Here is a 22,589-nt window from a genome sequence, read left to right as displayed (position 1 = left end):
GTTAAATGGCCGGGTCCACGTATCGGAGATCGTTTCTCCCTGCCATCTGTGCCTAGGTTCCCTGGGGAATCGCTGTCTGTATCCTCCAGGTCTTCGCGCCGAGTGTGGGCTTGATAATAGCCCGTGAACCTGGCGTGTGCCATATCTTCGCTGGCAAGTTTTGGAAAAGGTACTGCGCACGACGTCATGTCCTATTCCCTTGATATATTCACCGATACAATCGTCTTCTATACCCAAACATCTTATAAAATGCTCGTTTTACTGACTTTCTCTCTCCACCCCATTGGAATGGAGCCGTCCAATGGGCAGTGCTTTCAGGACCTAACTCAGCCTTCCACTCATCTCAACTCGTTCGCCCGATTCTTCTAACCAGCGCGACTGAGCGATATCACGCCCCGTGTCGCGGCTTTATTTTCTTCGTCTCAGCGACTAGTTACCCGAAGACTCTACGATAGACCACAAAAATGGGGGGGCCGGCAAACGCGTTCGCCGCGATCTTGTCGGGACAGAAGGGTCGAGGTGGAAGTGCACAGGGACAAAGTCGTGGGGGGTCGCAAGTTCGATCGGGGCCCCATCAGTCAAAAGCTTCGAGTGCGATGCGCGATACGAAGACCAGAGGCAGGGGGAGAGGTGCTGCAGTGGCAGCAAAATCTGGCCGTGGTAGAGGGAATGCAGCAGCAAGCTCGGGCGACGGTCATGCATCGCAAGGAACAGTTGAGACTGCCTCTGGAACTTCCTCCGGGAACACTCTCTTTGCGCAGCTTAGACAGGGGAAACCTTCGTCCTTCGGCCAACCGAGCGGGCCATCTCTTCAGTTTAACGCGTCGCCTTTCGCTGGAATCGCAAAAGGGCCCGGCACGTTTGGGTCGCCTTCGAATTTGGACGGGGCGGTTGGTTCATCGTCTATCGATCGTAGCAGGGACCCTCGTCATCGCCCGGCAACGGAGTCAAACACGGATGGAAAACTGACATCTATCCCGGTGGAAGACGCGAAAATCATGAATAGCTATCATGAGCGTTATGAAAGGGTGGGTTTCATGAGCTATGTGCTCTGTATAATATGATACTGGGATTATCTGCTAACGCCAGTACATAACATAGCTTAAGTATGATAGGGCAAAACAACGGGAGAGAGCCATCAAAGAGGGACAAATGGCCGATCCAAATCAGCCAACCTCATTGAACCAAGCAATAACTCCTGTGGGTACTTGCACAAGCATGTGCCCCGAGTTCGAGCGAGTTGAGCGAATCGTTCAGAAGATGGTCGATAAAAGCGAGAAGGTAAACTCGTTCTATTTGATGAAAAGTTGAATTCAGCTTACCATTTCGTTTGCACAGTTCCTCCATCCGGCCACCAATTCACTTCAGAACATGGAGACGAAAATGCTGAAACGATTTCGAAGATCTGCTGCTGGCTACGACGAACAGCTTCCTTCTGATATCCGGACTCCCAAGACGCTTCTCCAAACTACCAACTACCTGATACGACATATCTTGGGCGGCAATGAGCCTCTTGGCTTAATCCACAAATTTGTCTGGGACCGCACGAGATCAATCCGGAATGACTTTTCAGTACAGCAACTCACGCAGGAGGATCATGTGCGAATGGCAGTGACATGTCTAGAGCGGATAGCCCGTTTCCACATCGCATCACTGCATCTACTCTCTAGCCCGGACAATCAAGAGCCGTTCGATCATCACCAGGAGCGCGAGCAGCTGAACAATACGATGCTTTCCCTGATGTACTACTACGATGACAATAGAGGCCGTGTTCAGTTTCCTAATGAAGATGAATTTCGAGCCTACTATATCATATTTTCTATCCATGACCAGAGGCCTGACCTGGAGGCCAGAGTACAAAGATGGCCGGCTGAACTGCGTCAGTCTCCCAGAGTGCAGCTTGCTTTGGAACTGTTTGCTGCAGCTACCAATACGTGGGAGTATCAGGGCACACTAGATGCGAAACGACCGAATGCGATTGCGCAAGGCTTCTACGCTCGATTTTTCAATCTACTGGATTCTCCGAGTGTACCATACCTTATGGCCTGCGTGGCGGAGATTTATCTTAATCATATCCGGCAGACCGCTATCCGATCCATATGGAAGGGTTATTGTCGCCAACCTCAGTCTCAGCAGCATAGGAACGAGGAATGGACGATCGGCGAACTAACTAAGGCTCTACATTTCGACGACGACGAGCAAACGCGCCAGTTCTGCGAGGGTCAGGATCTCGAATTTGCTGAAAATGCAGATGGAGAAGAATACCTGAACTGGGGCAATCGTCCGGTCGATTCTGTGGGTATGTATACGATATCCTCGCCTGCAACGGAGTTATTCTAAGCTTCCCGTCTCTGAAATTTGCATTTTCTGACTCCCATTAGAATTTCAGCCATCATCGCAGCATGCATTTTCGGAGAAACTTGTCGAATCTAAGCGGGCAGGTAGGACGTTGGTGGCTATTGTGCTGGGTTTAAACGTTAGCCAAGCTGCGAAGCATGGGATGATCGATCGCTCTCTTTTGACAACACGTGCGGAGTCTCAGCCTCCAAGCTACGCAACATCGATGCAAGAAGATAATGAGCTCTTTGTCAGCGCTGATGAAAACGAAGAGGAGCCACCAAGGTTGCAACTAGGAGAGCCGACTACAGAAGAGAGCAGCGCCGCGTTATCATCGGCATCAGCATCTAGCTTTGCAAATCCATTTGGAGCACCGTCGCAAAATATATCTTCTCAGGAGCCGCAAAAAGAGACGTCTTCCATATTCTCTGCTGGTGGAAAGCGAGATTTTCCGTCCCTATTCGGTGGCTCACAACCTCAAGCTCCTACGGCTATGCCTGCTGCATCAAGCCCTTTTGCTCCTCCTTCGGCCTCGTCAAATTTGTTTTCTGCCCAGGTTAATGCGACGTCGCCGTTTCAGAGCTCTATATCTGTCACTGGCAATCAAGAGGCATCCGCCTTTCCACCAAAATCCAACTTCTCCTCACTATTCGTACCGCAGAAAGACGCCACGGTCACGACAAACCCATTCCAAGCAAAATCCTCAGACACCGCGAATAATCTCTCTACCAAACCTAACTTTCAGTTTCCTTCAGCGACGACTTCAGCTACATCTCGTGTCCCGCCATTCCAGGCACCATCAGGTCCCCAGCCAGCAGACCCTTCGAGTTCTCTCAAGGCGACGGGTGTGACCTCTTTGCCATCGAAAAAGCCCCTCCTTGATTTCTCTCCCCCAAAGCCTGCGTTTGCAGCTCCCGGGCCTGAGAAACAACCGAGCCTGTTCTCCCAAACGCAGGGCCCGCCCAAAGGACCTCAAACCTTTGTTTCGCATGGCTCTTTGTTCGACCGAGCAAGTACGGTTTCTCCCTCACCTACTCGTCTGCTTGCCGTATTCCTAACGCATCTTAGGTCCATCTTCTGGTCCTAACCTGTTCTCTTTCCCATCAGCACCCTCAGGTCAAGTCTCTACAGTCTTCTCGAAATCCACCGGAGATATCTCAGCAGCCGCTCCTTTCAAACCGATCTTCCCCACGTCGGCACCAGAGACCACACCGCCGACGAGCGAGTCGATCGTGGAGCCGACGCAGATCACAGCAGAAAAGGCAGCTGTGGATGAAATTGCCTATGACAAGTCTTCAGTTCCTCTTTCTGGAGAACGTGATCAGCGACTCGATGATCGTACGGCCACGGAACCTGCAGCTGAGTGGGACGCGAAGCCTCAATCGACTTCGGCCGTTGCAACCGAACCTCCACTATCTACGGAAATCCTCGCACCGCCGACTAGCGATGAACCAGCTATCGAACATGATCAAGCCTGTAAGCATAATCTTTTTTTGGATGTATGGCTTATACTTAATTCATCATTGCTGATTTATCCCTACTAGATCTTGAGGAAAAGGAGCGTCGGCGCCTTGCTTGGGTACAAGCTTTGAATGAAACGGCTAATAAACGACGGCAGGAGTTCTCTTCTAGTCGGAAAAGAGCCTTTGAAGAGCAAGAGCAGGAACAGGAACTAGAAAACTCTATTGGGATATCTAAAGCAGAGAAGGCCGTGCAGGCTGAGAAAGAGCCCCCGCGACCTCCTAAAAAGCCATCGTTGGCTCTCGCTTCCATTGCGCCCTTGCCGACGTTGCCAATACTGGAGCAAGTACGGTCAATGACTGAACGGAAACCTGAGCCCAAGCCGGCACCCAGAGGTCCTGTCAGTTCGCATGTCGATGAGGATGAACTTCTTTTATCTGCAGCTCGCATAGCTGCGGAATCTTTAAAGAACGGGCCGAGTCTTCTTGAGAGTTTTGAACCTGGCCCTGACCCGTTTCGTGTTTCACAAAGCTTCTCACGGAGTCTTTCTTCATCAAGAAGTGCATCTCGCGGTCACTCGCCTCTGCAATCCTACGTCAACGGCTACGAGGTTGCCCTTGCACCGGACACCCCACTTGGCCTTGGTCGAACTATGTCTCGCACGGAGCAAAGGATCAGGATCACTGGTGGAAAAGGCCTAGCTTTCAAGCCCTTGAACTTCAACTCTGACAAAAAGGTCCAAGGGAAGAGGAAAAAGGAAAATTAGAAAACGATATGGCAGACATCTAAGTCTATCGTTCAACAGACATTGTCTTGTGGATACATTTCCATTGTACATATTTCAGCATTCTCGAATAAAGAGCATGGCGATCGGCAGTCGGGATTTCTCACCGGTATTAGAACCAGGCGACCTTGTCTGATATTTGCATTTGTATTACGGTGTTCTTGATCCGAAGGAATGGTTGTATGACTCTTGTCTTGCGTTTTCAAGCCTATTATCATCTATATATCATGGCGTTGTATATACATGTCTTGGTGCGTCTTGAAATCTTTGACTGTTACCTTGATGCCAAATTCAGATAATAGTAGCAAACTCATTGGGGATTGTGGAGATAGCAATGGGTATACGTTTCTCACCCTCGACATAGCATATCTTTGAAAACTTAATAGCTTGGTCAACTCTCCCATCTACATTAGCCATTTTAGCGCTTGTTATATACAGGCGGGACTGAGTACTCCAGAAGTCCATACAGCCTCATCACGTGAGATGATCGGTTAGTTGGACTAACCTATCCGCTCGTACGACAACAACCATTCAGAAGGCCTCTCACTGGCTGTTTCTAATATTGACTAAATGCTCAAATTCTGTATAACATCTTTTCAGATTTGTTTGAACATCGCCCAAAATTTCCTGCCTCAGGACGGCAAGAGTGCCTCTTAAGGCTCTTGCTCTCTCATCTATCCCGGCCCATCCACCTCTGCATACTACTACCTGCTATAGCCGTTCTCTAGCAGGTTGCTATGATAAGTCCCAGAACTTACTATTCTCGCGTCCGGTATTTTTGCCCAGATATTATCATTTCCGAGGTGAATTCCACCAGCGCAGAGGAATGAAGATCGCTACGCTGCAGTTCGCTCCACGGCTGGGCGATGTGGAAGGCAACATTCGCAGAGCGAATGATTTGCTTAAACGAGGCAAAGATGGTCTGAGTATTGAATCTATGAGGCCGGAGATTTTGGTTCTGCCGGAATTGGCGTTTAGTGGTGAGTATCTAGGCTTTGGTCGTTTCTATTTTGTTCTTTTAGGAATATATGCTGTCTAAAACTTGATGGGTTTCGACGGGCTTCTTGTGGACTGCTATGTTATTTGTGCTATGATGTGGGTGTTTGATGTATAAGGGTCTCGGATTATATGTTCTATTTTGTCTGTCCCTTGTCATTGTGATTGGTTTATACGCCAGACATAGTATATTTCGGGACACATTTTTTGGTTACTATTCATACGCAGACAATGGCTGATAGGTCCTTCCAGGTTACAACTTCCCATCATTGGAAGCCATCAAGCCATACTTGGAGTCCCAGTCCACCGGACCCACGGCAAAATGGGCGCAAGAGACAGCCAAAAGGTTAAGATGTAAAATCTGCGTTGGGTACCCAGAGATTGAGAAGGCCACATCGTCGTCATCGCCAGAGAATGGGAACAGTAACCCATTATCATCCGATGACAAATACTATAACTCGCTGCTCGTCGTAGACGAGTACGGAACTATATTGCACAATTACCGGAAGAGATTCCTTTACTATACCGACGAAACATGGGCAAGCGAAGGTGACGCCGAGCGGAGTTTCTACACGTTCAACTTCGATGGAATTTCGCAACAACAGAACAAGATCCAGACTACATTCGGTATCTGTATGGATATCAACCCTTACAAGTTCGAAGCTCCGTTTACAGATTGGGAATTTGCAAATCGCGTTATCGATTCGAAATCGCCACTTGTTATTCTATCCATGGCATGGTTGACTCTCTTGGGTCACGAAGAGCTCGCAGCGCTACGTGACAAGCCTGATATGGATACGTTCCAGTACTGGATTCGAAGGTTCTGGCCTCTTCTGGAGAAAAAGATGGAGCATGATGGGGATGTTGATGGTACGAGCGGATTAACTAAGAAGGTGATAATTGTCTTCGCAAATAGAGCCGGTGAGGAACCTGGTGCCGAAGGAAAGGATCCAGCGCGGTATGCTGGATCTAGCGCTGTGGTTGCGGTGACGCAAAAGCCCAGGTCCTCGGCGGAGGGTGGCGCACCCGAGTTCGATGTCAAAATACTATGCTGGGATATCATGGGCGCCGCGGAGGAAGGACTGTGTTTTGCGGACACAAAGGCAGATCCTAAATTAGTCTTTGGTTTGGTTCCGCGTTCCGATTCTGATTCTGATTAGGGAGATGATGCAACTCATTATGGGTTCTATAGATCGCTTTGGGAAGTTTTTCTTATCTGTTAGACTCAATTACCTTTCTCGCAGCGCTGCAGCCGGCGCTCCCTATACTGTACTTAACTTTCTAGGATAACTACAATGTACTGTAAATACAGAACTTCCTAAAGATGCGTTCTGTTGGATGTAAAACATCAGGTCTTCAAAGTAGATAGACCGTACCAGGCTATGAAGAGTAACTAGTAAGGAAAAATGCTAGAGCATCAATACTATCAGGAATCATAACATTGCAGGTCATGTGCAGATTAGTTGTCAAAAAGCTAGGTCCATGTGACTTGGAGTTCCGGATCTTTCTGCGTGTCAGAATTCCCACCTGGGACGGGAATTATAAACAGAGGACGTGACTGTCTTCCTTTCTTATCTCTCACCTTCTTCACTACCACACCCACCTTGCTGCTGCTACCTGTGCATCTCATGACAGTTAGTCGTGCTAAGGATCGACAGTCACGACATGTGAAGATACGTGTGTATCAGCTGCCAGGGAATTTGATGTCTCTCAAAAAGCTTTCAAGCTGATGACTAGGCTCCCGCACAGAAGATGTCCAATATAGGAAAGAAAAAATGTGCTATATCAACTTGAAGGGCGTGTGGGTTTGGGAGATTGCGTTTGGTTGTGTGCAGCGCCGGCACATGTGATACACCTATGACCCCCAGACCACCCTTGTTTTCTGTGACAGAGCTAACTGCCAAGAACCCTGATACGGAGTCTGACTGGATACTCCAGAAGAATAGCCGGGGATGAGAGAGAGACGGTCAATCAGGCCAGATGTCCAGGGCACAGAAGGTATGTGGATGGGGGTTGTTTAACAGCCAGGCAATCATGTACCACCTAGGTGCGGGAGATCTTCATGTCACTAATCGAGAAGCGCTGTTTAGATATGATCTAAGTCAGCCTAGATATTGCCCTTGATGAGATGGAGTCCGCCAGAGCTCTCTGGGGGAAGTGAATTCGACATCCCGGATGCCCGGTTCCAGCAGCCACCACGTCTGGAAGAAAAGCGATGGATGAGCTGACAAGGTCCGCAGACGGCTTGAGCATCATATATATCATCCGAAAAGCATCAGTGAAGAGGCTGGAGGAGTAACGGTCCCAAGTTACGGGGCACTCGGCTTGGAGAGTACGAGCAAGCACAGCCAGACAAGGAGGAGGGCTAGGGCAAGGCACGTGCTTTCGGAACAACGGCCCTCACATCCGGATCAGCCCTATTGAACCAATCAGCGGCGCCAACGATGCGGCTACTCTGGACATGAGAACGTGATAAGGGCTCGCCGGGGCACGGGATACCTGCACATGACCATGATTGGCAGAGACCACAGGAAAGATGAAAACTTCATGTCTACCTGGATGGTTTTATGCCCTCCAATTCCCGGTTGTGGTCAGTCATCATGTTCTCGACTTGGCCTGGTAGAGACCAGACCGGGTGGTGGTGTGTGCCTGTCCAAAAGTTCCCCTCGCGTCTCCTGAGCGTCGGCCCCGGTCGGGATCATCCTGGAAGCTCCGCCGTCAGGTGACGCGTCTGCATCTGCGTCTGCGGTCTCTGCGCGCCGCCGGACCCAACGGCTTCTCCTCTTCTGTTCTTCTCCTCGTCCCTCGCCACGTGAGCAGCCCGCCCTCCCTCTGCTCTACTCGCCCTTCTATCCAGTACTCAAGTCCCCCGTCTTCTTTTCATGATAAAACAACGGCTTTCTTTGCTTGTTTCTGGGTTTCTTTGGATCCCGGACCGTTGCAGCAACCTCTTGTCCCAATCTTACTCTTGCGCTTTCTAATCTCGACGTTCTCGTCTCGACATCGTGACTTCGAGCGCGCCTCTGTTGTTGCCCGTGGCAGGTGACTTCCTGTCAGGTGATAGATAGACCATCCAAGGTACGGCTCCAGTTCCTCTGACGATAATCCCCGCCTTTGCCTATCTCCAGCATCCAAGCCCGTTTCAGCAGCGCATAGCTATCTACGATCTGGCTACTATCCGTTAGAAGCCGGTCGCAATATGGCTGTGATTCGCGACGCTGTTGTTGTGCCTCTAGTCGCGGTCGCACGCCCTGCGATAACGCGTCTCTACTCTGGACAGCCTCCCTTAAGGTCCTGGTGTTAGTATGCATGATGTTAGCTATATCTATGCAGCTGATAGGGATAAAGAGGCTTCATGTTCTCAGTCTGGACGCGTTGTTCTTCGCTTGTGCTCAACTCTACTCCCCACGGGCGCGTCTTATTTCACTGACATAGCCCTTCACTGTTGCATCATCCCCGCACATATTGCTCCTTGTCTATTGCAAGGAAGGCCTTGAGGAGCACGGGTCCTTTTCTTGCTCAAATTTGCTCCTTCTATGTTGTCATGTACTGACAGCCAACAGACTTAAGTGTATCACAAATTTGCAGTGGTCTCCGGCCTGTAAGGTGCTGCGCACTGAAAGCACATAAAGTGAACATTCTTTCACGTTACTCAAGCACGACCTTGGTTCTGGTAAATATTACTGTCTGTTATCAAGTCAGTGTAACGGCCTCTGATCTTCGTCGTACAGTGCATCCAGTGACTCATTCGAGTCTCGATCATGTCGGACCAATCTCTCAGTGCCACTGATGGCAATGCTTCTAACAAGCGGAAGCGCGAAAGCAATGACAGTACTGGACCTGATCCTCAGCGTTTGAACCGTTCCTCTCATGGTAGCAATGGGAACATCCAGGGTCTAACTGGCGACAACCAATCTGGCTTTCATGGATCCTTGGACCCCTATGACCATGGACTTCCGAACACCTCTCCAGAGCTCAGTCAGATCGACCAGCAGATCCTTCAGCATGTTGGACCTCAGAATGGCATATCCGACGAGAATGCATTGACTGCTAAAGCGGCCCTCGCTGCCCACGCTCCGCAGAACAAGTATCCTCCTCCTCCTTCTGCGAACGACTTCAACAGCAACCTCGGACATGGTCTCACCTTCGGTGACGAGCTAAATCAAAGTGCCATGGGCCCCAGTCATGGTCATAACTCTACTGCTGCCGCTGTCTATGCGGCTCGCGAAGCACAGAGCATGAATCAGAAGCCTACAGTTGGCTCGCCCGAATGGCACACCATTCGTAAGAACAACCACAAGGAAGGTAAGACTCTCAGGAAGAAATCCACCTTGTCTCTGGCATGATTGCTGATCAACTCCCAGTTGAACGTCGTCGCCGTGAAGCTATCAACGAGGGCATTAACCAGATCTCCCAGCTCGTTCCCAACTGCGACAAAAATAAGGGAGCCATTCTGCAGCGTGCTATTGAGTACATCTGCCAGCTGCATGAGGAGAAGAAGGCCATGAACGAAAGATGGGATCAGAACAACATGACGACCAGCCATGCGATCAATGAAATCAGTGCTCAGAACGCAAAGCTGAAGGGCGAGGTTAACCGCCGTGGTGACGTCGCATTGAAGTGGATCCAGCGCTGTCGGGATGCTGGCCTCGAATTCCCAGACTATGCGGAGGACGAAAAAGATCTCGGCCAGCTTGAAATCGATCACGCACAGGGTTAAGTGTGTCCCACGTGACTCCGGAAATTCATCTACCCACAGCGGTCACGTTACCTCTCGTGACTCGCAAGGAACCCGAAACAGGGCTTGCGAGTGAGAGGAGTATGGACTGCTGTTTCTTTCCTTTCTGAGCGATACGTGTACTCCGGGGGCTTAATGATCGCGCATGTGCTACGAATTATTCGGTGCCGGGAGGCTGGGAAGCGTCCTTTCCTGTCTTCGTCCTCATATCGGTCTTCTACCTTCGATTTTCTCGTGTTTATTTCCTGGTCCCTGTGTCTTGCTTGTCGCAATAGACAAGTTATGCCCTCGCATGGCCAGCTAGCAGGTCTCATGTGTCATGCCTCTGTTCGAGGAAACCCTCATGGTCTTGTTGGGCAGACACATCATGCTTGTGGATCCTTAAAGCTTCTTCTTCTTTTCATGTTCTTCATGTATGTTATCTCTTTTTCTTTTCTCTTTTCTTTTCTCAAGGACGGATTGGCGAACTTCTATGGGCGGGTGCAACAGTGCTGGGAATCATTTGAGCCTGCAGTATCGCGGCGTATCATGGGAATGTGAATTTGTCATTATTTCTCTGCTTTCTCTGTGTCTTGTCTGCCTCGAATACACGTAGAATTGTCCCGTCGAGTCTTGCCCTGGGCAGATTTCCTAGGTTTGAAGTACAGGGAGGCTCTAAGGCCACAGTGCCTAGCGTTCCCTATACGATGATCACTCAATATTGCACACGTATTAGACCATTCAGGATCTATAGACGAATAAACACGCCCTGGACATTTAATCTGTCCAAAGGACTCGTATTCTACCAGATAATTAGATGGTCTAAAATGAATGTGTCGGCTTTCAAATGAATCCTTGCTTTTTGTCGAATATTGAATAGCACGGAAGCATAGTCTTATTTAAACCACCTAGTCTATTTATCTAGACTGCTTGAATCTAGTTCTAGGTGTTTTTGAACCCATATTTATCTCCTATAGCATACAAAGAATCTAGATTAGGTTCTATCCTGTATTTAGAACCTGCTGCAAGCGGATGATTGATAGATTACCGGACTTTCGCTTTGTGCGCCGACACTTTATCCATACTCGCGTTGCAAGCCTAGAAAGGCATTGAGTAGAAATGATAAAATCCTTTCTTGGGGTTTGTTCTGATCTTTTCCCCTGCTGACAACGTTTTAGAAGGGTAAACTCAAATTTCCAGAGACATAGATTGCGTTATTTTGATAATCCATACTCATTTCGCAGGTGCAGGTACCTGATTGAAGTCATGCTCGTGTCTGGCGGTGCGACTGTCGAGGACGCAATTCCCAACGCTCGATGAGGATCCTTGGAATATCAAGGTTTATTTTGAAGGTAATAATAATCTTAACCGTTGAGCCACTTGCCTCTAGCAATCCATGAGAGTCGAGTTCCAATCTTTGAATCGACTCTACTATCAAGTCCATGGAAATTCATTGTAACCCTGATCTCATCCGTTTCGCCAACTTGGAGTTCTGACATTCCTTGTTCCATATCGATCAAGTCTGTCATAGACAAGCCAAGGAATGGGTGAAAACGTTCCCTTGGGACTGGCTGTCCACGGTGGTACTGAATGTAATCTATCATTTTGAAAAGAAAAAAATTAGAAAAATAACAAAGATAAAGACATAAGAGGGTAAAAAGCTAAAGGGAAGGTGGGAGGGGGTTATTTACCTTCTAATTCCCGAATTCTTGCAAAGGCTCGACGATAAGCGATAACCATGTGCATGAAAGTTTGCTGTAGCAGTCTGAGCGACGTCTAAGACTTAGTTATAAACTGCCGAATGAGGCTGGTTTCCAAACTAGCATTTGCCTCCTTGGTATAATTCTTTATATAGACAGTAGTACTTCTTAAAGGCCTTACTTCATATCTAGGCCTATTCGATAGACTTCAGGTTGGATGCAATCGTAGAAAGGCCAATATTGCAACTTCATGCACTGGACGGGGCATTAACTTTGGCATTTAGAATTCTAGCAGTGATATCGTGCGAAAAACGAGTAAATTTGCTTGCTTAAGCGACTTGAGACACTGGCTACAGGTCGTGTCTCTCTGGAGTTGGTTATAACGATTGAAAAGCCTTTTACGAAGACTCTGATTCAGATCCTTCGTATGCTAGAGGAGATAAATATGGGTTCTAACCCCTCCCCCAACTAGAACTAAAATTCACGCAAAATAAGAAATTCGAGTTGGTTCAAATCAGACTATGCTTCCGTGCTATTCAATATTCGACATGGTTAACCTATAACATATGGCTGTCACCAGATATTATTTGGAAAAAGAAAGTTAATTACTAAGTTATATCACTCATTTAATGAATTCCCTTTGACGAGAAGGGTGCCATTAGAAGTCTCGAAACTGTTCACACATCATGCATCTATTCATATGGCTACGTTGTATTGACAAGGGAGAAGGTAAGCTCTTAATGTGATGAGGCAGTCGACGCTTTACAAGATCCTGGGTCCCGTTTTTATCATCTCAGATCGACTTTTGTTAACGTAATTCCCGACCGACCTGATTACCCGCCCGACCTGATTACCCTATAAGCTTCCCTCGCGATCATTAAATCAGTTTTATTCAACCACCCACTATACCACTAAAAAAGCCTATTTTATCAAAAAATCATATTAAGCAGGAGAGGAGGGTCTTATTAGTAATTAAAGCTTTAAAAAAAGATTAAATTCCCTCTATATAGAAGACAGCATTAATTTTTAATATTCCTTATATAACCCTTTAGATAAGACTTTAAGGATATTAATTTTACTACAATATCCCTAACAATATATTTAAATTGAATAAAATATAGTAAAAATCGCTTATATAATAGATACTATCTATAAATTTATAAGAATTAAATCCTCGGCCTGTATAAATCTAAGAGATAGATAGTTTTCTTATAGGTTGAGATAATAGGGTTTAGCTAGGGAAAAATTAGGCATCTATATTTATTAAATATTACCCTAAACTAAAAAGTATTTATTCTAAATAATACTTCTATTAGCGAGCTAAATATAAAGACTTAAAGGTTATTAAACCCTACTTTAATACTATTTAAATAATTAGAATAAAATATAAGATTATAAATAAAAATATTGTAGTAGGGAGAATTGGCGTAAAGAATATAATTAGTTAAGGGGTTATATGTTTTTACTTAAAGTCTTTAAAAAGTCTATAAATAAAGTAGGAGAGGAGAAAAGATAATAAAAAGATAATACCTTTTAATTATTCAGAATAAAATAATTAGCTTTTCTTTTTTATTATTATTTAATATTAGTTTAATATTAGATTATTATTAGTTTATTATATTAGTTTATAATTAGAGCTTCTTTTTTAGCTTTACTCTAAGCTCTAAAGCTAAATACTCTTCTTTTCTTTTTTAATACCTACTTATTTAAAGACTCTATATTAAGTCTTAATATATTTTCCTATAATAAATTAGAGCTAAATATAAGGGGTATTAAAATATTAAGCAAAAATAAGGGAGAAAAAAAAATTAAAAACTAAGATTAAAGCTAAAGCTAAAGAAAGGGATAAAAAATAATAAAAAGATAAATAAAATAGCTAAAGAAGATTATTACTATAAATAAAAAGAGATAAATATATTTCTTAAATTAGTAAAGACAGCAAATATAATATAAGGCAAAAATATATATTAATAATAAAAAAAAAGAAAGACTGCTAAATATAAGGAAGAGCTTAGTAAATATAAAAGGGAAGCAAAAATTTAAAAAGAATAAGAAATTATTAAGTAAGAACTATTTATTAAAAAATAGAAGAATTTCTTATTATTATCTTTATTACTATTTTTTTAAAAAAATATAGAAAAAAGCACTAATCTTTTTAATATTAGTTAAGATAAAAAGACTTCTAGCTTCTTAATATTATTAAGTTTAGAGATATAAATAGCTTAGGTATCTAAAAATATAGGACTATTAATAGTATAGCTAATTTAAGTTATATTAGCTCTATAAATATTAATGCCTAAAAATCTTAGGGTATTATATTTTAAAGAAGATAATATTACTTATTATCTAAGGCTTTTTAAAAAGCTATATAAGGTAAATTAATTCTTAAAAAAGGAAAAAACTAAATAATTTATAAATTATTATAGCCTATTAATATTATTATAAATAAATATTTAACTTAAATATAAAGAGAAAAACTACTTAAAATTAATAGAAGCGACTAAATAAAAATATGTTTACTATAATAAATACTAAAGGAAATATAATATTTAATAGCTAAAAAGATTTAAAAATATAAAATATAATAGTTTTAAGGACCTAAGAGAATATAACTAAGAATATTAAGCTATATTAGAAGCGCTAATAATTTTAAATAAGTTAAGCTAATACTTATAGAAAGTTTAATATCTTTAAGAATTTTTAAAGGAGTTTAAGTAATAAATAATTTAGGAGTTAAATATAAATTATTATATTTTATTTACTATTAAATATATTAATTTCTATAAAAAGGTAGTAGATAGGGTAAGAATAATTAAAACCCTTTACTACCTTAATAGCAATAAACTAAAGAAAGATTAAGATATAATAGCTTTAATAAAGGAAAAAATAATTAAAAAAAATAATATATAACTTTTTATTAAACCTAATAGAATCTATTTAGATAAGAATAAAAATAGAATTAAATAATAAAATACTAAAATAAAGTTAATAAAATAGTTATAAATTAATTAGTTAATAAAAAAGTTTAAGAAGTTAAAACTATATAATATATAATATATAGGGAGGCCTAATAGTAGTAAATCTAACGCTAATATAAATATATAAGCTAGGGCGCCTTTAGGATTTAATCTAACTAAAAGATCTAGAATATCTTTAAACTTATATAACTTCTGCTAGGCTTCTAATTATATTTAATCTTATTACCTAGATTTAAAAAGCCTTTTAAATTAGAAGTTTATCTATTAAGGAGAAGATTATAAACTTTATTTTAGGCTAAAAAAATAGAATAAAGAAGTTATTTATTTTATATAGGGGAATATATTATAAAAAAAGATTATTAAATAGAGACTAAAAGAAAAGTAAAAGAATATTAGCTTAATTAGGTATAATATCTAGTTGATTATACTAGGATAGCTTAGGGATAACTTAAGCTTAAAAGAAGAAGCTAGGGATATTATAAAAAATTATTATTCTATTAATATAATAGGATTAAATAAGCTTTAAAAAATAAAGAAAAGGTAAAGTAGGACTAAATAATTATATAAAAAAAAGTTATAAAAAGCAATTAAATAAGAATAAAGATTTTCTTTAGTTAAGATAAATTAATTTAATAATTATTAGCCTCTAAGTATAATTAAGAAAATAAGAATAGTTAAAGAGAAAATAAAGAATATGCTTAAATAAAATAAGAATAAAAAGGTTATTAAGATAAAAGAGAAGTAAAAGTTAAAGAGGTTTAAAATTATAGATAAGCTAAAAGGAACTATTAATATAATAGGGGTTATAAATTAGATATTAAATACTAGAGTTTAGATATTAATTTAAGACCTTATTAGTTTATCTCTTAATTTATATAAGGCCTTATTTATCTTACAATTACAGTAGATAATAATAAAGGTAATATTTTATAATATTAAAGGAGTATAGTTTAATGCCTTTATATTAAATATAAAATATATAGTAAATAGTGCGAATTAGTATACTTATACATTCTTATAACTTAAGCCTTTTAATAAAAATAAAGTACTATATATAGCTATAATTCTGAAGTTGCTGATTAGAATTAATAATTATAAAGAGATATAAAATATTATAATAGATAATAAAGCCAAAATTAATATAATATATAAAGATATAGTAAATTACTATAAACTTATTATAAGCTAAAAATTTAGAGATAATATAATATTAGCAAATAGCAAATAGATCCCTTTTATAAGTCTTTATAAAGAGATATCTATATAAATAAGATTTTTCTATTATAAGGTCCCTTTCTTTATAATAAATAATAAGATTAATTATAATTATATTCTGGGACGGCCTTTTAAATATTAAGTATATTTATAATATATTACTCTATTAAATAAAATAATAAAGAGTATAATTTATTTTATAAATTAAAAGAATTAAGCTATTATTTAGGTATTTTTAATAAATAACCTAAGAAATAAGTTAAAAGAAAAGATATTATGCGACCTATTATTTTAGGTATAAAAATTATTAAACTAAAGTTAGAAAGAAATAATAAATATTAGACTAAGAATAAAGAAGGCCTATAAGAGCTATATTTAATAAATAATATTAGCTTTAGAATAAGTAAAGAAATTAAAAATAAAGGGGTAAAGATATTTAAACCTACTAAATTAAATAAAGAAGTTAGAAGATTATAAGGATATAAACTATTTAAAAGATATAACCTTTTTATTATAAAAATAAAATATTCTATTAATATATAGTATAAGAAGAAATATAAAAAGATATATTTAGTAAATATATTAAATAAACCTATAATAGCTCTAGGGAGATTATTAAGATAGAAAAAAATTATTAAAAAGCATTATTATAAAAACCCCTAAAGAAGTATAAAAGAAATATATAAAGGATTTACTAAATATATCTAGCTAAAGATATTAAATATTAAGAGAGAAATAAGATTAATGCTAGACTATCTAAAAAACCTTATTATAAGTAATAATTTATAGCTAAGAGAGAAAGAACTATTAATAAAAATACTTTTTACCTAAGAAGTAATCCTTGTTTAAATCTTTAAAAAGATTAGATAAATATATCTAAAAGTTATACCTCTAATTATTATTTAGATTATAGATTATAAATTATAATAGATAAAAAGCTTCTTAATATTAAAGATACTCTATAATATAATATAAGAAATAATAAAAGAAAGAATAAATATAGGGATTCTTAAATATAGTTAAAGACCCTATTAAAATCTATAATTCTTAATAAAAAAGAAAAGTAGTAAATATTAGCTAATTAATATAGCTATAAAAGTTAATTAAGTAATAATATAAGATATTAATCTGCTCCCTTTAGCTAATAAGTTTTTAAAAGAGTTTAGTAGAATGCTAGTATTAATATTTATAGACTTATTCTCTAGGTATAATTAGTTAGAGTTAGCTAAAGAATTACAGGACTTAATAGCTTTCTATATATTAAAAATTAGTTTAATTTATTAAGCTAGATTATCTTAAGGATAGATAAATATAATATAAGAGTTTATATAAAGAATTATAAAAGTATTAGCAGATAATATTTCTAATATTTATAATATATTTCTAGATAATATACTAATATAAGGACCTAAGACTAATTATAGGGGGGAAGAGATGCTGCTAAAAATTAGAAGATTTATATTTAAATATATCTAGAATATTAATAAGATACTATATAGCCTTAAACTTATATATTTAATAATTATTAGGGAGAAATTATAATTTATAATACTAAGAATTAAAATAATAGGCTATATATATAATATTAAAGGGAAATATCTTAAATTAGCTAAGGTAATTAAAATCTTAAAATAGCTATCTTATTAAAACTTATAAAAAATAAGAGGATTTCTAGGGGTTATAGCCTATTACTAGATATAGATTAAAAAATATATTATTAAAGCTAAGCTAATATATTTAATATTAAAAAAAAGATAAGACTTCTTTTAGGGGCTAAAATAGTAAAAAGTAATAAATATTTTAAAAATAGCCCTAATAATAATACTAGCATTTAAGCTAATTAACTATAAAAAGAGAAGTATAATTATTATTAATATTAATGCTAATAATAATAAATAGGGGGCTTAACTTATTTAAAAAAAAAGAGTTTAATAAAAAATACTTAGCTAGATATAAAAATAGAATATAAATATAGGTAAAAAGGCAATATAATAGAGAAAAGCTAGAGTATAGAATAATATTAAAGGCGCTTTATAAATTTTAAATATATTTATATAATATATATTTTTAACTAGAGATAGATATAAAAACTCTAATAGTATAACTAAATAAAATAGCTATAAACCTTCTTAAGTTAATAATTATTTAGTAAATTACTTAAATTTAGCTATTTAACTTTAATATTATCTATATATTAAGGAAAAAAAATTTAATTATAGATAGGCTATCTTAGAAGCTAATAATAAAGTAAGACCTAAAAAAGGCAAAAGATAATAATATAAAAGAATTCCTAGATTTATAATTTTATATAGTCTATTATACTAGTATATAAAAGGTAAAATTAAATAATATCCCTTAATTAATACCTATATTATATTAGTTAGAAAAGTCTTTGCTAATTATAGAATAATTATAAACTATAATAAAACTAGATAATATAGATAGAGAATAATATACTAAGTTTAAGAAAAAGACCCTGAAGTATATAATTTAAGATAGTATATTTTTTTAGAGAGTATAATAAAATTAGCCTTATTATATAATTGTTGATAATAAAAAAAAATAAAAAGAAATTCTTATAGCCCTTTATAAAAAGTATAGATATTATAAATATAAAGCAATTTATTAAAAGATAGCTAATTAATATTAATAAAAAGGCCTATATAAATATATTGCCAGATAGGTAAAAATATATAATAAGTACTAAAAAGCAAATAAAGAATATATAGAAGAAGTTTTATAGTTAATATTTATTTTACTAAGAAAATTAAAGCTATATCTAGATATCTATAAGATTATATTACCTAGTAAAAAAAAGACTTATATTACTATACTTTAGGATAATTTTAGCTAAATTAAATATAGAGCTTTTAGTAGCCTTATTTTAGAAGCTATTGCTAAATTTTTATAAAAAAACTAGATTTATTATTAGAGAGTAATAGAGACTCTTATTAATAATAAAAGATTAGAGAATAAAATTATAATTAATATATTAGTATAAAAGTATAAGATTAATTATATTAAAGTCTTATTATATAACCTATAAATAAATAGAGCAGTTAAAGTTATATATAAGTCCTTTATATATAATATTAAAAAACTTATAAAAGAAATAAAGGTAAATTAGGTAAACTACCTACTAGCAGTAATTTAAATAAATAAAAATATAATTAAGATCTTTATAGGCTTAATACTATTTAGAGTAATTATAGGATATAATATTATACTATTAATTAAACTAAAAATATTTATCTAAAAGACTTTAATATAGGATAAGATTAGGACTATAAAAGATCTTCTATTTTTTTATATATAATAAATAGAGCTCTAAGATTAAGATATAAAAAAGGCCTAACTTTATATCTAATATATAAGAAAAGCTAGTAAAAAAGTCTTTAATAATAAGAAATAGCTCTGTAAAGAATAACTAATAAAAGAATAGCTTATTCTACTTTATAATATAAAGCTTAAGATATCTTATTTTATAAAACTAGCATATTATTAGCTTAAACTATATAAAATTAAAGAAGTCCTTAAAAAAGGATTCTATAAGCTTAAGAAGTTAAATAATATGCCTTTTAGGAACCCAATTTATAAGAATTACTTAAAAGGCTATTATTTATAAAAAGATTAAAATAAAATATTAACTACAAATAATAATATAATACTTAAGTAAGAAAATTAGCAATTAAATAATAATAATAATAATATAGACTAAATACTATTTAGATTAAAATATGCAGTTATTATTCTAATACCTTCCTTCTAAAAATATTAGCTTAGAAAGAGGAAAATAGAAAGCTAGTAATAAAATAAAATAAAAAGTTAGTTTAGAAGGAGAAGAAACAGAAAAATAATAATAAAATAAGTACTAGTGCTATAATAAGAAGAGAAGGAAAATAAACTTAAGATAAAAGTATCCTTTTTAGGGAAGGGAAAAGATTTAAAAATGCTTAATAATAATTAAGAAAGAAGAAAAAGAGAGATAATTAAAAAATATATAATATTAGCTTAAATATCTTGAAAAAGTCTATAAATAAAGTTAAAAATAGAAAATATTAGATAAAGAATATAAGTAATAAATAAAGAATTCTTACCTTATTATAAAAATCTTATTTTTTATATTATATAATACTATAGCAGAAGTAACTAGAGACTGAATTAAGCTAAACTTAACCCTATTTTATCTTTTAAATATATCTTTTTGCTTAGAAACTATTTTAAAAAGTTGCTTTATAAAGATATATATTAAAAATAGAAGAAAATATATTAGAAATATAAAATATTATCTATTAAGATAAAGCTCTTTAACTTAAAATATATATATATATTATAGTTAATAAAATTTATAAGCTTATAAAAAAGATAATAAGTAAGACTAATAATAAAGAAGAGAAGGTTTAGTTTATAAATAATATAACAATAATTATTTTAAATTTTTAAAATAAATATAATAAAGCAGCTAATAATTTTTATAATTTCTTAAACTAATAAGAGCTATTAGAAAAAGTAAAAAAAAAGAAGTATTAGCTATTAATAAGCTAAAAAAATTAAAAATATAAGCAGAAAAGAACTATAAATATATTAATAAAGGTTACTATAAAGCTATAGAGAAATAAGGCTAAGAGACTATAGACTAAGTCTTATTAATTATTAAAAAGTTATACTAGACCTTAATAATTATAAGAGGATTAGCTTTTAATATTAGAAATTAAAGAATAGCGGCTATATATCTAGTAAAAGTATAGATTAATAAACTTTATAATATTAAAAGATAAGAAATACTAATTAAAAAGAGCCTTTAATTAATTAATATTAGAAAAGTAAGAGATATTTTAAGAAAAGCCCTTAATAAAGAAAGATTAATTTTTTAAAAGCCTATTAATAAAAAGCTATAAGAGGTTAAAATAAGAATAAAAAAAAATAATCTTCTAGAGAAAATTATAGAAGAAAAAAAAGGATATTAAATAGAAGATTTAGATAAGAGTTTATTAATAGATCTAATATTAGATAAAGAAAAAGAAAATATAAAAAGAAAAAAAAAAGAAAGAAGAAAATTAAGAGTCCTAAAAAATTAAAAGGGGAAAAAAAGCTTAAGACTTAAAATAAAAAAAATAGCCAGAAAAAAAATATAAATATAAGATTAATATATCTATATTAATAAAAAAGGCTATTGCTAATTTAAAAGGCAAAAAAGTATTAAAATTTTTAAGGAAAAAAAGGATTAAACCTACTACTATATACTAAATTTATATTAAAAAAGTATAAAGTATAATAAGACTAAGAAATGTAGAAGATAATATTCTTAAAAAAAGATTAAAAATGCTTATAAATAGTAATAATAACCTTAAATCCTAAAATATTAATATAGACTATTAGAAATAGTTTTAATAAAAATAGAGACTTAATACTAATCTTAAAGATTATTACTGCCTAAATAAAGGGGAAATTAAAATATAAACCTAGCTAAATAAACTAAATATAAGTATTAAAAAGGTTAGAAAAGTCTTATAATAGGTTAATTCTAAGAAGATTAACTTAATCTATAAGCCTTATATATAATTATTGGCTAATATAATTAATATAAAGAAGGATATATTTATAAAAGAAGCTAGAGGGGTATTAAAAATAATTAGAAATATAAAGCTAGCAGTAATAAAGCAATAGAAAAAGAGATTATTTAAAATAATAACCTATTCTTATAAAAATTTATTTAAAAAAACTGAATAATTTATAAATAAAACTTCTAAAAATAAATAGGTAATAAAATCTTTTAGCAGAGCCTTAGAAACTAATATAAAAACCTCCTTTTTTATAGTAAATCTAGAAGACCCCTTTATTAAGAAAAAAACTAGGTATTTAAAAAATATGCGAAATGCTAGAACTATATAGTTTAAAAATAATATAAAGGCTAAGTAAATATTAGATATACCTAGCAATAGCTAGGTTAAAGGAAGAATAAAAAGTCCTATTCTAGGAAGTCTTAAAAGCATAAAAAATAGAGATATAGAAGTTAAAGAATCTTTATCTAAAGACCTTCTCCCTAAGAAATCCCTAATATTAGGGATAGTTTAACCATTTAAAGATCTTAGGTTAATTAATATAAATACTTCTAGTAATATATCTAATAGCTTATATTATAAAGCCTAAAATAATTTATATAAGGCTAAAGAATATCTTAAATCTAAATATAAGAATAAAAAATATTTTAACTTAAATAAAGAAGACTTTACTCTAAATAAGATATAGAATTAATATATCTAATTAGGTATTATAATAAGAGAGGACTTTAACTATTAAGAAGTAAATAGGATTTTTTAAATTATACCTTTTAAAAGAAAACTAATAAAAAAGATATTATAATATATTATTATAAAAGTAAAAGTAGCCCTTTATTATAA

At 35.5% G+C, this 22,589-nt stretch overlaps 3 protein-coding genes across 3 annotated transcripts; all 3 read left to right on the top strand.

Annotated features, from left to right (window-relative positions):
* Positions 1–326: 326 nt before the first annotated feature.
* Positions 327–4,719, top strand: C8Q69DRAFT_234245 (80 kd MCM3-associated protein). Its single transcript, XM_028626427.1, has 6 exons — positions 327–1,028; positions 1,102–1,281; positions 1,339–2,299; positions 2,382–3,350; positions 3,445–3,813; positions 3,882–4,719. Exons 1-6 carry the CDS (start codon positions 465–467, stop codon positions 4,562–4,564), a joined length of 3,726 nt encoding a protein of 1,241 aa, XP_028485791.1. The 5' UTR covers positions 327–464; the 3' UTR covers positions 4,565–4,719.
* Positions 4,720–4,809: 90 nt separating this feature from the next.
* C8Q69DRAFT_443883 (carbon-nitrogen hydrolase) lies at positions 4,810–6,738 on the top strand (the record flags this gene model as incomplete). The annotated part of the gene is made up of 4 exons (XM_028628958.1): positions 4,810–4,833; positions 5,021–5,072; positions 5,311–5,562; positions 5,831–6,738. The coding sequence occupies 4 exons, from the start codon at positions 4,810–4,812 to the stop codon at positions 6,736–6,738; spliced, it is 1,236 nt and encodes a 411-aa protein (XP_028485790.1).
* Positions 6,739–9,339: 2,601 nt separating this feature from the next.
* On the top strand, positions 9,340–10,298 carry C8Q69DRAFT_443882 (hypothetical protein; the record flags this gene model as incomplete). The annotated part of the gene is made up of 2 exons (XM_028628957.1): positions 9,340–9,883; positions 9,943–10,298. 2 exons carry the CDS (start codon positions 9,340–9,342, stop codon positions 10,296–10,298), a joined length of 900 nt encoding a protein of 299 aa, XP_028485789.1.
* Between the last annotated feature and the right edge of the window lie 12,291 nt (positions 10,299–22,589).

The sequence above is a fragment of the Paecilomyces variotii genome (assembly GCF_004022145.1).
Source record: "Paecilomyces variotii strain CBS 101075 chromosome Unknown C8Q69scaffold_4, whole genome shotgun sequence".
NCBI classification, from domain to species: domain Eukaryota; kingdom Fungi; phylum Ascomycota; class Eurotiomycetes; order Eurotiales; family Thermoascaceae; genus Paecilomyces; species Paecilomyces variotii.
Note: the sequence above shows the minus strand (reverse complement) of the source record. Positions and strands in the feature narration are given on the sequence as shown.